Source organism: Oryctolagus cuniculus, chromosome 15 (genome assembly GCF_051225735.1).
Source record: "Oryctolagus cuniculus isolate XC-2025 breed Fujian yellow rabbit chromosome 15, ASM5122573v1, whole genome shotgun sequence".
NCBI classification, from domain to species: Eukaryota; Metazoa; Chordata; class Mammalia; order Lagomorpha; family Leporidae; genus Oryctolagus; species Oryctolagus cuniculus.
The window spans coordinates 12,412,401-12,430,221 of NC_142881.1; the positions used below are offsets into that span (position 1 = coordinate 12,412,401).

Below are 17,821 nucleotides of genomic sequence, written 5' to 3' on the forward strand. Positions count from 1 at the left end.
AACCCTTGATGTGTGATTATTTTTCTCTGGAATACTAACTATTCTAAATGACAGTTTAAGGATTACTAGGTGTTGTTAATTTACTGCATGATACAATTAAGAGGAGAAAGCTCATCTTCATTCTGATTGTTATTGAGGAAAAGTATTTGAACAATTTTTCTGTTGAAGATTATCAGATGTTTGAAGTAATTTACATTAAGTTCTCCAGTAATCGCCATCCACCGCGTTATTTTTTCCCCTCCTGGACGTGGTTTTTGTAATTAAGTTTGTGTGTCTTCCATGCGAGTGCCAACACCTGTCTGTGGAAGCGCAGTGTTTAAACAGGAGCAGTAGCCAGTTGAAAGGGCAGTGTGAGCTCTTTAAGGCCTAATTAAGAACTGAAAGGGAGATGAAGGGAGTCGGACAAAAGATGTGAAAGTAGCTGAGATGATATTCCCAGAGCAGAGTTCCTCATTAGAACAATAATGAGATGATCCGAGAATGCCAAGCCTTCATCTCCTCTCCCCGCTCCCCGCTCGCTGCCTGGCCTGTCAGTTACTGCCCCACCAATATTTGGTTACCAGGACAACCTTTCTTTAAATCTGCAGTTATTTCGAGTCCTGATAATTCGCTTTTGTTTAAATTTAAGTATTGTAGAAAATATACATTTCCTAGTTTAAAAGACTTATCTGTGGGTAAAGATAGATTGCTAGTAATTCTCAAGGTTCTATGCACAACTGTATCATTCAGAATTCCTGTGAGTGAAACTTACGTCACCATTCTCTCACCCAGTCCCCACTGTCTTGGATCTGTGTGGACCTTCTAAATGGAGCTGGGTAGGAATGAGAAAGCATTGATTGTAAAAGGGGAGGAGAAGGAAAATTTTGCATTAAATTTCCAAATAAGAGGTCATCTTAAAAACATGCGTTGAGTGCATGAAGTACTGTGGGGAAAGGTACTGAGTACTTAGCAGTTTCCTTGTCGGTTATAGTCGGTTTTTACGAGTTTAGAGACTTCTCTAATTTTACAAAAGTAGTAGTAAAGGCACCTTTCGGGAAAGTTAGTCTTGGCCTGAGAGTTTTTAAGCGAAAGTGATTTTTGTAACCAGAAAATACTTTCGTTTTCTATTAGGTATTTGTAAGTAATCTTTTATTATTTTATTTGGAGTTATATTAACAGAGATTATTTAATATTTATTTAGAATATTGGTCAATTTAGGAATCTTAATCCTAAATTTAGAAGGTTTAACAGAGGGTTTCAAGTATGGTATAAAACCTGGAACTAAGCATGAAACTGCTTTTAATTATTTTATATTCTTTTCCAGAATGTAGTTTATAGTACATGTGTTTCTAAGATGTTTTCTTGCCTAGAAACTTGATACTGAAATTTGGGGTAAAATTTTCACAAATGGAAAATTTATTGAAAAGACCAAAAGTATATTTCCAGCAAATCTGTCTTATTCATTAGTATTAGATCATTGTGAGGGGGAAAAAAAGCCAAATGATACATTTGTTTACTCTAGATTATGGCTATAAAATGATGAACAGTATTCTGAGATAATTGATTACTTCAAGAGATTCAATTACTCGATTGAATTATATCACAGCATTAGATTGCTCAAATTGAAATAAAATTTTTTGTACCTTTCATTTTCAGTGTCTTTAGAGAAAAGTTTAAATTATGTTGGTAGTACTGGTTAGTGGTAATTGTAGCAGTACAAATGATTTTTAAAGAATATTTCATCACTTAATTGAAGAATTTGGTTCATGTATTTATAATTTTATTTAGACTAGAGAGACTTGAACAGATGCTATTATTTTGCTAGATTGAGACAAAGCATAAACCAATCAGCAAACCTCATTTTGTTTGATTTCATTAATCCTTAAAATTCTCATAAGAACTCATTTATGTAAGTGTTTTATTAGAAAAATAAAATCACATTACTTGGATTTTATTAACTTTTTAAAAAAATTGATTGTGTATTTGAAAGTCAGAGTTACACAGAGAGGAGAGGCAGAAAGAGAGAGAGCAAGAGAGAGAGGTCTTCTATCTGATGGTTCACTCCCCTATTGGCCACAATGGCCGGAGTTGCACCAGTCTGAAGCTAGGAGCCAGGAGCTTCCTCCGGGTCTCCCACACGGATTCAGGGACCCAAGGACTTGGGTCATGTTCTGCTGCTTTCCCAGGCCATAGCAGAGAGCTGGACAGGAAGTGGAGCAGCCAGGTCTCGAACCGGCTCCCGTATGGGATACCAGCACTACAGGTGGCGGCTTAACCCGCTAGGCCATAGCACCAGCCCCAGACTTTATTACTTTTAAAAGTACAGTTGAGAAACTTCACTTTGTGACCAGAAAATGTTAGAGTTGAGGAGGACTTTGGCAATCTCAATTGTCAGTAAAGCAAAGTGAGGCGTTGAGTTTGTAGGTGTGTATTTGTCAACTGTTCTGACCAGTTACATAAACTGGTCGCTATGTTGTATGTGTGTTGTGTGTAGTTACTCTTATAAAAAGATTAGTTGATCTGAAGGGAAGAAAAGAAAAAATAATCCAACACTTATCCTAGAATCATCCTTTAAAGGTTTAGAGTAATATTTGAAATGTTTTTAGTGAGGAAAGTAATATAAACCTACAAATTACATCTGTTCCCAGTTTCTAATGCCAAAATAAAACCAGTTGTCTCTTCCAGACTGTAAACTGACTTCCCTTTAACACCCTCCTGATTCATTCTTACTGACTCTAGTCTTTATTATTTCAGTAGCCCATAACTAATGTCAGCCCCTCCAAATGATCTGGCCCGCTGTTGCCACTTTAATTTTCCTAGAGCGTACGTAGCTTTAATCGTGTCATTCTTCTGGTTAGAAACCTTCAATGACTTCCTGCTTCCCATAGCAAGAAGTGTAAGATCCTAAATGATGGCGTTCCGCATCCTTGGTGGTCTAGTTGGAGTCCGGCGCATTTCAGCTTCTCTGCTCCCCACCTTCTGCCTTGTTTTCTAGCTGCGCCACCGACTGCCCGTTACTGGCCACTGTGCCTTGAACCTTACTTCCTTCTTTGAATAAGCAGACCCCACTGCTTAGCACGCCTGCTCGGCATTTCTGCCTGCGGTCTCTGGAGGCCCCGTGCAAGCTGTGTCCTTTCCACAAGGCCTCGGAGTCACTATGACATGGGAGAAGCCTTTCAGTCCCGCAATATCTGTTGTTTCTCTTGGGGAAGGGCGTGTGCTCCCGTGACCCAACACCCGGTTGAAGTCTGTGCTCTGGCTTCTGTTTCCAAAGCCACAGTGAACTCGGGGAGGGAGGAGCGAAGAGCGAGGCGCTACTGGTGGAAGCGCCTAGACACAGAGCAGAGGTAGAAGCAGGTGCTGACAGTGGAGGAAGGTTGCAGGGAGAGATGTCTGTCTGTCGGTCCCTCATTCCCTGTTCTCCAATGAATGGATTTAGTACTCTTGGGCCTTATGAGTAAGGAAAAGCAACTGAATAATTGAGTTGATTTTCCTTAAAGTCAAATGGAAATATTTTGAAACAAAGCAGTGACAGTTGTGTTAAGTTGTCCTGCTTAGTAATGTAACTGTTTTTAAAAAGGTGTAAAAATTGTTACTTTTTGGGGGGCATTTTTATTTTACACAAGTGAAAACTGCTGTTATAAGGCCATTCTTGATTTGTGAAAAGTATTTCTTAGCTTTTGGTATTACATTGATATTATTGATGTTAGTATTATAATTTCTGATAGAAAATTCATTTATATTAAATGTGTGCCTTTTCATTTTTTGATTTACATTTTGAATTTTCATTAATAGAATAGGGCTAACTAAGTAAATGAATGAGAGAAAATGCAAACATACTAGCCACAGTATTTAACATGGTTGTAATTCAACTCCTGAGTTTTCTGATAAACAGGGCAAAAAAGAAACAAGATCAATTAGGTGGGTATTACTACTCAGAGGAGGAAGTGGGGAAGAAAAGGTTCTGCCTGCTCTACGACAGAAGGGACTCCCGTAGGGTTTTGTGTAAGGACGCCCATTGATTTAATTCCACGTGCTCGATATTTTATTACAGTTTGGAGAAACAGATTCTGTGTGGCTGTTTCTGTGGCCACCTTCAGTAAAAGGCCAGGGCATAACGTTAAACCACGGGCAGTAGAAACAGTTCCATGAACACTAACGTCCAAACGGATAGCTTCCAGTGACTTCCTGTAGTTCATTTGAATTAATTCTTCAAAATTTCTAGTTTTAATGTATTTCAGTTACATTTTTTTATAGAACATTTCATTTCTTAATTGAGTGTGGGATTAATGTGGCTGGTCTCTGATATCAGGAGATTGTCAACAGGGTGAACAGTTTCAGAATTGAGAGTTGTAATCAAGGCTTTGGGGCATGTGCCCTAGTTCTTGCCACAGACCGGCTGGCCAATCTGTGAACTGTCAAAATAGTTGTGGCCAAAGATGGAGGAAACTTGGTCAAGGTTTGAAATAGCATCAGTTGAAGTTCGAGATAGGTGCCAGTGTTCCATCCCTGGTGGTGCTCCCACTGAAGTGACGGCTCTTCCGTTCCAGGACAGCAACCCCTTTGACAGCTCTGCGGGGTACCGGGGTCTGACCTACGAGGAGATCCTGCAGGAGCTGCTGAAGCACAAGGAGCTGCTGAGGAGGAAGGACTCGCACATCCGGGAGCTGGAGGACTACATCGACAACCTCCTGGTGCGGGTGATGGAGGAGACGCCCAGCATCCTCAGAGTGCCCTACGAGCCGTCCCGGAAGGCCGGCAAGTTCACTTAGCGTTGGCAAGAGAGGGAAGGAAAGGAGACTGTTGCTTAAAGAAACTGCGCCGCCAGTCTCATTACCACTCACCTTCGTTGTGGACACTGTGTCACCTGTAAAGATTAGCAGGGCCTCTCACCAGTGACCTTTGAAGGGAGCTAATCACTTAGAATCAGTTAGAAGTGGGCCAGATGCTCAGTGAATACGCAGTCCCTTAGGATCCTCTTCGGTGCTAGGCCAGCCCACTCATGTGCCATGGGCCTAGAAACAGCTTCAGGAGTACATGAGTTATTCCTCAGGAATAGATTTCTCGTGAAGCAGAACTGATGCTGTGGTTGGTTTCTCAAGTCAATTTACAGACATGCAGCTTCAGGAACAGTGCTCATACGACACTACGGAAAATCAGTTCATATTTTATATGCATAGATTTACATGAATACACACTCATGAATCTTTGTATATAAAATTATGCATATACCTCATGTATACATGTGTTTTTAGAACATTTAAAAACAACTGGTTGCCTCTAAGGTTAGGATACCAATTTCATAGCTGGAAAAAGCGTATGCTCCATCGACGCAAGACAAGTCATTGTCACTCCTGTTTGCTATGGAGACTGCCTCCAGTTCTCGACTGCGTGAGCCTGGGTTTCAAGGTGAGCTGCTGGGTACTGTGCCAGCGTCCAGTTTCCACTTTCTGCAAATGCTCTAAAATCCCTTTTTAAAGAATGACGAATTTTAGGAAACTTCATTAACTTCACAGCAGTTTCTTTGAATTATCTTCACGTTTGAGTTTTGTGTAAGGTATAAGAAGATGATAAGCTAATGCAACTTGTTTTGTTGCAGTTTTGCATGCCTTTAAATCACTATCAAAACAATATGAAGTTATATCTGAAAATAATCTTGGGGGGAAAAATAGATGATGGTCTGGTGCCTGATAATGCAAAGCAACGGGCACATTCTAGCCCTGAAGATCAGGCTTGGTCTCGGGTTACATAAATAATAGAACAGATGGTTGCCTTTGGGTCTTGAACCAAAACAAGATTTACTAAAGGAGGAATGAGTTTTTGGAGCAGATCTGTACCAGCCTGGCAGGCACATTACACCCACCCCCAAAGAATTGATTCATCACCAAATTATATGTCTTTGAGTCCGCAAGCCTGTTATATATTTGCACAAAATTATTCTGAAATATAAATTGAAAAAACTGGTATTGAGAATATTGCTATTCTTATTTTGCAGCTTTAAGAATCTAAAGTACTTACCGTGAAACACTGAGTGTATCTGTGTCTCCAAATTTAAAGTGAAAACTGAATCTCTATATAGAGACTTCTATATCCTCCAGTCCTTTACAAAACTGCATTTTCTGATATTTATCTTTGTTGAGTTTATTGAAAGTTAAATAAAAAGCACTATGGTAGTTTTGCTTACTTTAAATTTTTAAAATCAGATTAGTTAAGCTTATATTTGTAAACTAAAATCTCTTCTTGTTTGTATTTCTGAGTTTCTTTAGTTTCCCTATGACAGTGTGCATTTTGAAATTATGAAAAATTTCTCTGAGTAACAAAAATGCAGTGCTTTTCTAAAATTAAGAAATGGAGAAGGAAAAGCAGCTTATATCAAGGTTCCCCTCCACTTACAACTAAAGTTCTATAATAAGCTTCAGAATCTGGTACAGAATTTTATTTCCCCATTTGAGGTCCTGGTAAGTGTTATTTTTTAACATGGTGCCATTTTAAGTTAGCATTTATTTTAAATGTTTCAAATTCTTAGCATTTGTTTTTTTCTGATAGTATTACTGAAGCTCTTCTTATACTTTTTATAAAACCAAATTCCATGTTTTTTCAGTATTATGTCAGATATCTACAGATATTCTAATATGCTTTGGCTAAATTTGCTCTTTGTAGAATCAACCAAGATACCAGTTTTGTACAGGGGATATATTTTACATGAATAGAGCTCATTAAAACGTATTGTTCAAGTACTGCTTTTTTAAAATTCATATTTGAGAAGAAATTATTTGCCTATCAAAAAACCATTAAGGATTAGACTTACCTGTACATGAGTGATTTGATTATACTGAATCAGTGTTTTTATCTTTAAATCTGAGAAAAGAATTGTATTTAAGATCAGATCTATATTCATCACTGCCTGAAAATGTTTTGTTCTGGTGTTTATGAATTTTCGTTCATGACCTGGAGTCTACTTATTACCTGTTTTCATAGTCTATATAATGAACTAAAAACAGAAAGTAAACTAAAAATGAGTTCCCAAGTAACATATCCATCTTTGCTGTGAGAAATGTTGGAAATAGAGAGCCATGTGCTAGTTAAATAGTACCCGGCACAAGAGTCTTAGGAAGACACATGTCACATTCACTCTGATGGCTGAGGAAATGCGTGCTCCGAAACACTGTCATCATAGGAGTGTTTCTTTAGATCACAGTGTTGGTATTTCTCACAAGCCTGTCTCAACCTGACCTACTTAGGTTACATCATTAAGCTATTATTTTAAAAACAGTATTGCTTAACAACCAGTTATCCCCCCCCCCACCACCCCTAGATCTAAAATTTAGCTTTGAAAGTGTTAAATATGCCATCCTACTACTTAGGCTGCAAATTCCATTTATTGAATACCAGGGTCCTATCTCGGCATTGTATATAAAAAATGTGCAGCACGTTGATGAGGAATGCGGTAAATATGGCTTTCTGCTGCTGTGTTCCTCTGTATTGAGCCTGGTTTTGCCATCCTCCCATTAATGTATATTACCCATAGATTATACATAACTCCCATTAATGTATATTACCCATAGATTACACATACTCCCATTACTGTATATTACCCATAGGTTACACATACTCCCATCAATGTATATTACCCATAGATTACACATACTCCCATTACTGTATATTACCCATAGGTTACACATAACTCCCATCAATGTATATTACCCATAGATTACACATACTCCCATTACTGTATATTACCCATAGGTTACACATAACTCCCATCAATGTATATTACCCATAGATTACACATACTCCCATTACTGTATATTACCCATAGATTACACGTAACTGCATCTCTTGCTTTCTGCAGTAAATCAAGATTTAGTTGTGATTTTCCAGCTGTGAACATGTTGCCTTGTATTTAAAAGGGTTTCATGAGGGAGACCTGAGTAAAACTAAGCTCATTAGTGATAGGCTTGCTTTCTTCATGTCCTTCCATCACCCCCCCCCCCCATGCCCCTTGCCTACCACCCCTGGAGGGTGCTTATTCTTTAACGAGGAGAATCTAAAGATAAAAATTAAATAATAAGAACTGCTGTTTAGTGTGTCTACAGTAATTGTCACACCAGAGCTTTTATTCTCCTCTGTAGTTGTTAGAGGCAGCAGCCTGCCTCGGATTCCCAAGTCAGGCTGAAACTTCGTTGATGTTCATGTACTCACATGTCTTAGAGATGTGGTAGGTGTCGCTTGTGTGTGTGCAAGTGAAGTATAAAGCATGCGCGTCCACCTGGCCTCTTGGAAGTGAGAGGGATGCTGCTGGTTTGTGGTGGCCGATGTGAGGGTCTGTCAGCACACGTGGAAGGTCCCATTTTCACAGATGTGTAACTTTAATAATGCAGATGCAATCATTGGGAGTATTTAATATGCAATAGGTAGCACCTTAACTAATTAATCTGCATATGAAGGGTTTTCTGATGTATTTAATAAGAAGCGAAGAAGCTCTTCAAGCATTAAACTAGAGTTGACATTTTATTTAATTTATTTTCTCTATCAAGAAATCTACTCTTACAATGGAATTGAAGTCTGCAACAAATGATTTATTTGGACACATTCATCTTTGAAGCTTTCATTTGGGTTGTATTTTGAGGTACAAAAAATGCTGCAGATCTAGGAATGTATATATGTAGTAGGTATTTGAAAGATACAAGCATTATTTATAACTGAAGAGTATTATACTTCCTAAGTAAATGCTCTAGTAACTTGTGTACAGTTTTTGCAGGTACAAACTCAAAAGTATGTAAGCATACTTGTAAAATGTGACAGTTGCATAATTTATGTATTCTGATGCATGAATCAGGATTTTATATAATATATGATTATTGATTTATTATAGTTGATTAAAGTGTTCAAGCTTAATTCTGCTGTCAGCATTTCTTATTGCAGAAAAAATAGTGTTATAATGTGTTCTACTTGTCTTTTAATAAATCCTTAGAACGCCTCTCAGTGGTGTGTTAGTGCATGGGGTGTGCGTGGGGCAGTGCACTGGGTGGCTGTGTTGCCGCCGACCACGAGATGTGAGCTCTGGGCTTCTTGCCTGTGAGTTGCAGGCGTGTGGAGCAGGGGCTTCCTCTGCAGAACAGAACCCCTTCCTCTCCTGGCAATGCCCCACACACCTCTGTGCGAGCAGCCATCCAGAAGAGCCCTGGCGCTGCGTGCTCTCTGCCTGGAAGATGTGTCCCCCCGGGGCGGGGATTGGTGGCCGGTGATGTCGGAATGCTTACTTGCAGGCCCAGGCTCTGTTTCTGCCTTTTTTTTTTTTTTTTCATTTCTTCCTCACAACAGCCCTGTGAAGTAAGGAATGTCCAGGGTCTCCCAGGAAATCTGAAGACTACTGAGGAAATATGATTTGTGGTGCTTGAGAAAGAGCCACAGTGAGGGTTTCTCATCGCTTTCTGTCCCCTGGCTTGGCAGAAGCCCCCAGTCGACCGCCGCCCCAGTCCCCTCGGTAGAAGCCTGAGTGGGTACACACCTGTCCACGTGAGACGGCAGCGGAGGGGAACGTGGGTGTCCCCTGTGTGCATGCACGTCCACGGAGGAGTGCGCCTGGCAGCGTGGCGGGTGGTTGAGTTGTTCAGGTCGTGAGATGTGATCCCCGTGTGGTCGGGGTGAACGGGACGTCTCGGTTCCAGTGGCTCTCGATTCCGGAGGCCCGTCTAACCGGCCCCGCCACTTCCCACGGTAGCCCCTCTGGATCTTGTCCTTTCTGTCTGTCACTGCACATCTTCTCCTCCTTCGTCTCTGGAGACAAAGATACTTGGGATAATTTGGGAGTACACAGCTATATTCTGTGACAGCGACCATTTTTCATGTAGGTCATAGTGCCTGTATCAGAAATTTTTGATTTTGTGATATGAATTCCCAACATTTTACGTTTTTCCTTGAATAATTTTGCATGATCACATAACTTAATACTTTCAAATTGTTGATGATTGGAAGCAATATTTATGGGCAGTATTTTTATTTACATGAACTGGAAGTGCTTAATTTGTTCTTATACTCCGTGCACCCTAAAGTTTGGTCTCTAAGTGTTCAGTGGTTTTGTCGTTTGTTGTGCATACTAAAAAGCCAGCTTGATTCTGAGAAGCGTGAAATCAGACTTCTTTGCCAGGGTTTTCAGGTATGGTCTATGCGTTCAGATGTAACTCATGGTCTGACTTCTCATTGATGTTAATACCCAAGTTTGCAGTTGAGTTTTTATTTTTCACTTTATGTTTCTGTGTGGGAGCAAACTGTTGAAATCCTTACTTAAGGTATACTAAGCTGATCTTCTGTATATTAAGATAATCGAAAATGAATCTTGATGTGAATGCAAGGGGAGAGGGAGTGGGAAAGGGGAGGGTTGTGGGTGGGAGGGACGGTATGGGGGGGGAAGCCATTGTAACCCATGAGTCATACTTTGGAAATTTATATTCATTAAATAAAAGATAAAAAAAAATAAAAAAAAATAAAGTAAATTAGGACAGGGGCAGGCATTGTAGCATAGTGGGTTAGACCACTGCTGGGGCACCTGCATCCCATATCAGAGTTGGTGTCCTGGCCACTCCACTTCTGATCCTGCTTCCTGCTGATGCACCTGGGAAGCAGCACTGATGGTCAAGTACTTAGAGCCCTGCCACTCAGGTGAGAGACCCGTATGGAACTCCTGTCTCCTGGTTTCAGCCTGATCAGCCCTCGCTGTTGTGACCATTTGGGGAGTAAACCAGCAGATGGAAGATTTCTCTCCCTCCCTCCCTCTCTCTCTCTCTCTGCATTTCCATAAATAAATCTTTTAAAACAGAATAGAACACACTCAAGATGATCGCTGCTCCAGCAGTGCGTTCTGTCAGGCTCCGGCGGGTAACAGCAGCGTGTGATTCCGCCCTGCTGTGCAGTTCCCAGCAAATTCCCATTTGTGCTGCAAGCCGCAGTGTAGGGATTTCGCCAGCTCAGACCCGAGCCAGGTAGGCGCTGGATTGCAGGGCAGGTCTGGTGTAACGAACGCCGCGGCGGAATTGCTAAACCCAATCTTTCCAGAAAACTGAAAATAATAGATTTCTGTGTGAAATATGAGTTCCAAATGTTGGCAGATTTTTTTTTTGAAGCAACCAAAACCTGAGAGCCGTCAGTTTTCCATCTTCCACTGAGAGTCGAGGTTTCTGATGAAGCATCATTCGTGGTCCTCATGAGCATCGTCGTGGAAAGAACAATTCAGAGCAGGGTGGTGGTTTTGCTGCCCAACAGATGATTTTGTGTGTAACCAAAAACCGGGTTGGCGAGGGGCAGGTGGGGTGCTTGTGACCATAAGACAGGATGTGAGGGTCAGGAGACCCGCTGCACCACGTCATGCCCACAGTCAGCAGCGCTGTGCTAGGCATTGACACATCTGTTAAACGGACAGGTCTCATGGCACATGTTCCTGCCGCCACAGTAAAGACAAGTTTTCTTGCAAAAAACAACTTCTCTAGCTTACTTGTGCCTGAGCCTGACTGGGCTGTGCCTTTTAGGGGAAGCCAATGCGGTCCCCGAGGGCTGCCGTTCGTTCTGGATTCGAGCATTCCAGAACGCTATCCCGGGAGCTCATGCAACCTCCCTTCCTGGGGGTTGGGAACTTTTCAGTATCTTTGTGACAGTTTTGCCCTGTTGAAAAACATCGTATGAAAACCATTAATGTCCCCAGAAGCAATTCATGTACCATTGTGCTGTGTTAAGATCAAACCACATATGGTGCCTGCCGGTTTTCAGTAAGGTCAAGTGCATGTTTCTCTTGTGATCTTCAGGGTATAGAATACATATTTCTTTCTTTCTTTCTTTCTTTCTTTTTTTTTTTTTTTTTTTTTTTTTTTTTTGACAGGCAGAGTGGACAGTGAGAGAGAGAGACAGAGAGAAAGGTCTTCCTTTGCCGTTGGTTCACCCTCCAATGGCCGCCGCGGCCGGCGCGCTGCGGCCGGCGCACCGCGCTGATCCAATGGCAGGAGCCAGGATCCAGGTGCTTTTCCTGGTCTCCCATGGTGTGCAGGGCCCAAGCACTTGGGCCATCCTCCACTGCACTCCCTGGCCACAGCAGAGAGCTGGCCTGGAAGAGGGGCAACCGGGACAGAATCCGGCGCCCCGACCGGGACTAGAACCCGGTGTGCCGGCGCTGCAAGGCGGAGGATTAGCCTATTGAGCCGCGGCGCCGGCAGAATACATATTTTCATTAAAATACAATGGCCGTTGATTCCCTAGTTCGGTTTTATCCGCCAGCCACTTAACTCTCTCCCGTCCTTTCTCGCACAGCCAGTTCAGGAGAGGAGGATGGTCTAGATGGCTGGCTCTTGAAGTTTTGTCTGCAGAGCTGCAACCGTCAGTGCCGCTGGGAGTTGCTAAGATTTTGGATCCCCAGACCTGGGCCACTAGGGCCAAACAGGCCTCCCAGGTGGTTCTAAAGCAGATCCACATTTTAGAACCATCGAGATAAAGACTGCTCCTCCCCCAACTACTTTGTTCCTTCAGCTTGGTGTAGTATAAAGAATCCTCTCTTTTGTTGGCTTATTGTAAGCCTCCTTGCCAATATGGAAGCCGTTTAGACATGTTTTCTTTTTGTTCAGTTTTTTTTTTAAGAAAAGAATGTATTTTAAAGAAAAATTTCAAATATGAAAGTTCATCCAGGTTGAATGTTCCTGAGATACACACAGTGCCTTCTGCAGAGTAGCTTCGTGCTAACTGCTGTTGCTTATTGATCCATGTTTTTGTTTGTGCAGTAAGATTTGATCTGGTGATTGCGAAGGAGGGGAATATACCCTGGGCGCTAATGTAGAGCCACCAGGATGTCCCTCAGTCTGTTGGGACGTGGCTTTGCCAAGTTGGGTTAAGAAGGGCAACTTTCCCGGCCCTGAGGAAGCCTTCCCTGTGCTAGAAGACACTTAGAGAGTAGGAACGGAAGTAGAGAGCAGCCCCACAAGGAATGTGGTAGAAAGAAGTCGTGAGCGTGTGCCCGAGGTTGTGTGATGGACCTTGAGATACCAAAGGAAGCCCAGTTGTGATTCCCGTGAGAAGTTTTACTTGACCCGTGTTTTTTGTTTTTCTTTTTCTGCCATGGCAGTAATCATTTTGTCAAATCACCTGTCCATGGAAAACTCATGTTCCTTTTGTCATCAGAACAGGGTCAAGATCTCATTTCTAGAGAAACAAGTGAGGGTTTTTTTTTTTTTTTAATTTTTTGTAAGATTTATTTATGAGACCAGCATTGTGGCCTGGTGAGTTAGCTGCTGCCTGCCACACAGGCATCCTGTATGAGTGCTGGTTCGAGTCCCAGCTGCTCCACTTCCGATCCAGCAACCTACTAATATGCCTGCTAAAGCAGCAGAAGATGGCCCAGGTGCTTGGGCCCCTGAACCCATGTGGGAGGCCCAGATGAAGCTCCTGGCTCCTGGCTTTGACCTGGCCCAGGCCTGGCTGTTGGCAGCCATTTGGGAAATAAACCAGCATATAGAAGATCTCTGTCTCTAACTTTGACTTTAAAAACATTAAATAAACCTTTAAAAAGAGATTTACCTATTTGAAAGTGAGAGTTAGAAGAAGGTCTTCCATCCACTGGTTCACTCCACAGATGGCTGCAATGGCCAGGGCTGGGGCCCACCAAAGCCTGGAGCCAGGAGCTTCTTCCAGGTCTCCCATGTAGGTGGCAGGGGCTCAAGTACCTGGGCCATCCTCTGCAGCTTTCCCAGGCACATTAGCAGGGAGCTGGTTTGGAAGTGGATCAGCTGGGACTCGAACTGACACCCTTATGGTATGCAGGCATCGCAGGTGGCAGCTTTACCTGCTACACCACAACACCAGCCCCAGGTGAAATTGTAAAATCTTGTAAGTTCTTACATCAGACATTAAGAACACTAAATGGTCAGAGAAAGGCTGTAGATTAGATTAAGTGACATAATTTAAAGATAGTGTAGGAGCATCCAGCAGGGGAGAGTATTTCGTTAGTTTTTAATCATGAGTGAAGTGTCTGGAACATTAGCTATTTGAGATGGGTTCAGGGACGTCTGAACACTGGGGAAGGGGCCGTGTTTTCTTCTTGATGGTGTTGTCATCGCACATGCTCTCAGTGAAAGCAATTTAGGGGCGGAGCTACGGCACACAGGTCATTAAAAGCACAACTAATTTGGAATTCTTACTTCAAACGTGTAGTTTGAAACTTGGAAATTTTGCCTAAAGATAAAAGAGTAGCAAACTTGGCTTGTGAGTTTCCTTTCCTTTCCTATTAGGAAGGAAGGGCTTAATAAAGGAGGCAACGGCAGAGAAGGCCATGGGAGGTGGCAGGAGAAGAAACAGTAGGCCTGGCTCTCTGGGACACTTGTCGCCCTCAGATGAGCTTAGGGTAGAATACCGGAGCCCATATGGGAAAAACCCCTCTTTTAAATAAAAATTGATGTGTTACAAACAGTTGACTGATAAGGTAGCAGCATTTAATGTTTTTATGTTTACACTTAAAGGGTTTTTTTTACTAATATACTGTGATTGAACATCTTTCATGATTTATAAGTTGTAAAATATTTTAATCTTTGACTCATTTGTTTACCAAGCTATTCACTTAATGCTATAGAATATGTGGCACTTGAGACCATCTGTTAGGAATATTTGAATAACATGCACGCTGTGAAGATACATACAGCAAATAAAGCTCAAAACACATGAAATATTCAGGAAGAGTTGAGATGGAGACAGCCCATGGATTTTAATTTAGGGAAAAAATGTCTGAACTGGAGCAGTCAGTCTTTCCAAAAATGAAGGTGCCTTATTCTGGTCAAGTTGCTGTGCTGAGAAGGCATTAAGATGTCATTTTCACTTCAAGTGAGAAGATTTTAGATAAAATGGGAATTAATGCTAATTAGAATTGTGCTTCCAAGCGCTCTTCATTAAGGGGGAGAAGCCAGGGCAGAGGAGTAGTAGCAGGTGTGTGGGAACTATTATTTGCTTTTGTAAAGCAGGCCAAGGAGGGAGGCTGTGACCTGGGGACAGCTTGGGTGTCTGGGTCATCCTGGAAGGCAGGTGTTTGGGGGAGCCCTGGGTGTCATTTGTAGCCTTGGATATGGTGAACGGTGTGCATGGCCTTGAAGGGTACTGAAGTTGTGTTTTTCTTTCTTTCCTCTGGATTTGTTGAGCAGCAACTAATGTTGTGAAAGGTGGAAAATTGCAATTTCCTAAGTCACTCACTTGGCTGTGTGTAGACCCAGCTGCCTTCCAGCTGTGAGTGGTTCTGGGGAGCCCTGCCCTATACCTGGTAGGCTGGTTACTTTGAGGTTACCCCGTTGGATGAGCTGTGGCTTGTAATGATGCCTCCTGGAAGAATGTGCCAGAATGGTGTTTGCTTGGCACAGCATTGCTTCCCGCGCACCCAGGCGGTGTCTGCCACTTGTAGTACTCACTGCTTCGCCGGGAGCTTCCACACCAGACCCCCTTGGAATCAAAATCCAATTAAAATTCTTTAGTGCCTGCTACTTATGCTCTCACAATAATAGCAGAGTGACCCCACCCCACGGGCATCCCTCAAAGCACATCTCCTTGTGCAAACCCGTCCAAAAACGACAGCAGTGTTCCACCCATATTGCAGTGTCTGCTTGGCTGTCCCAGATGCGTATTACGTTAAGAGAGTAGTGTATTATCTCAACCTGTTGTCTGATCCTCACTCTTCCAGCCTTATTACAGGCTCTGCCACTGTTTATTCTTATGCACCTAAACTGTCTGCAGACTGTCCGTTCTCCTGACCCCCACCGAGGGCCGGTGGGTTTGTAAATGCCCTTCAGTTGTCCGTGTGCCTCGCTCTTTCTGTTTGCTGAGCAAGCGGAGCCCTGAACGGGCTGAGTTGCCTTTGAGTTTGCATTGGCTTTCCAGAGTGACTAAATGACGCCGTCTACGCCTACCTTTAGTAGGCTCATGTCTGCACTTCCCCGTGTCCTGACTCATTTATATCATCATGTTTAGTTCCGCCTGTGTTTGTCCATCACCTCCAGTCGGTCGTGGGACGGGGTACCCTCCAAGCACGTCGTTTTGGTCTGACTTTGCTGCCAGTCCTGCTTTTCCCACTGTACGCAGAGTGCCTGTCTATTCTCTGCAGACTCCTTGTGCCTTGGTTTGTTCCCGTTTCTGGGTCTAATAGTTATTTTATAAACATACCCAGAGTTCCTGGAGAAGAGTTTTAAGCCTCTGGTCATTGTAGCCCCGGCACAGGTGGCTAAGGTAGTGCCTGCTAAATTGTTGGCACTCAGTATCTGTCGAGTTGTCTTACAATCCATGGAATTGCTCCGGAAATCCGTTAAAACACCGATGTCATCGTAAGAGGGACCCTCCTCTTCAATGAATAAAACCAGGGATTTGAGCAGGCGGTGGGAGCTGAGTCTAGGGGACAAATGAATGCTGCGGAAACCTTGCCAAAGTGAGCTGGGATCCAGCGGGAAGGGATGCTCATTTCCATCCACAGGCGGTCTGCCACAGTTCGATAAGCAGGCTTCGTCAGCGCCTCCACTCCTGTTTGGATCGAGGGCTTGTCCTGACCTCCAGGAGCTACTTGTGTGCTCGTCTGTGCCCTGGCCGGAAGGGATCCTCTGCTTACCTTTGCCTGCTTCCTGCTTTGGGTCACACGCCACGTGGAGGCCCCCGCAGATGCACGCTAGAGAAAGGGCTGGGTCTGTGGCACTGCGAAAGGAGGTTCTGCCCTTCGGTTGTATGTGATTCGGATGGCAGCGTGCTGAGATTTTAATTACCTGCACTTTAAAATATCGCAGCCACGGTTACTGTGAAACATGTTTCCATTGTCCTTGATGAAGGGAGGGGTTCCCCTTGCAATTTGACTCATTTGTGATTAATAAGAAGGAAGCCTTGAGGGGTCCCTAATTGAAAGAGGGAGTGTGTTGGCCCACTTGTGTTCAGGAGTAGTAGAGAACCTACACATCAAGCGTTCTATTAATTCTATCATGATGCACAAATGCATATATCGGGGGCAGGGAGTGGGGCTTTGGCTTAGCGGTTACGAATGCCTGTTACGATGCCCCCGTCCCTTATCAGAGTCCCTGGGTTCAGTATTTGGCTCTGACTCTGACCCCAGCTTCCTGCTCACGCAGACCCTGGGAGGCAGTGGTGGTGGCTCAAGGAGTTGAATCCCGTATGGGAACCCTGGTTTGTGTTCCTGTCTCCCAGCTTTGGCCCACGGCTGCTGTGGATCTGTGGGGAGTGAACCAGTGGATGAGAGCCTGTTCTCTTTTTCTCTCCCTCTCAGTTAGCGTACATATTTATATATGGTTTTGATGAGAACCTAAAGCAAGACAGACTTTCCTGACTTTTCTGCTTTATTTAAGATATGTGTTTTCCACTGAGAATTCAGGAAGAATGAATCTAGGGTAAGACCTGAGTGCAGTGGCGTAGTATGTAGACTTCATCGGGTCTTAGTGGCTCAGTCAGCAGTTGCTGCCTGTGGAAGTGGGTGTGGCTTCATTCGGGCCCCCCACCCAGCCTCCGTCAATCCAGCATGTATCCTTCTGTCCTTCCACTCAACAAGCACATATGGAAACCTGCTCTGTGCAAAGCACTGCTCTCAACACTAGTGATTCAGAGTTAAACAAGATGGACAAAGAAGTGGCGCCGTGATCAATTAGTGATGCCTGCCCAGGGTCAGTGAAGTCCTTGCTTTTGAATCTTCTAAGATGCACTCAGACCAGCTAAGTACTCTTGGTTTAATAATATCAGCAAAGGCGGATGAAACTTGAGGCTGACCTTGTGGGGAGGGATCCACAGGTCGCCTCCCCAGTGATGATCCTGGACAACAAGTTAGCCATGATGGCCCAGAAAC

General features: G+C 43.3%; 1 protein-coding gene across 7 annotated transcripts in view; it reads left to right on the plus strand.

Moving 5' to 3' along the window:
* RAB11FIP2 (RAB11 family interacting protein 2) overlaps positions 1-8,959 on the plus strand; it is a 42,738-nt gene extending 33,779 nt beyond the window's left edge. For 3 of the 7 annotated variants that reach the window (XM_002718682.6, XM_051824211.3, XM_070058306.2), the window contains one exon: positions 4,530-8,959. In XM_002718682.6, coding sequence (XP_002718728.3) covers positions 4,530-4,751 — 222 coding nt within the window. In that variant the 3' untranslated portion in view covers positions 4,752-8,959. The remainder of the gene's footprint in view (positions 1-4,529) is intronic. The other 4 variants (XR_011382755.2, XR_011382756.2, XR_016221525.1 and 1 more) reach the window with 3 other exon arrangements.
* The last annotated feature ends 8,862 nt before the right edge of the window (positions 8,960-17,821 follow it).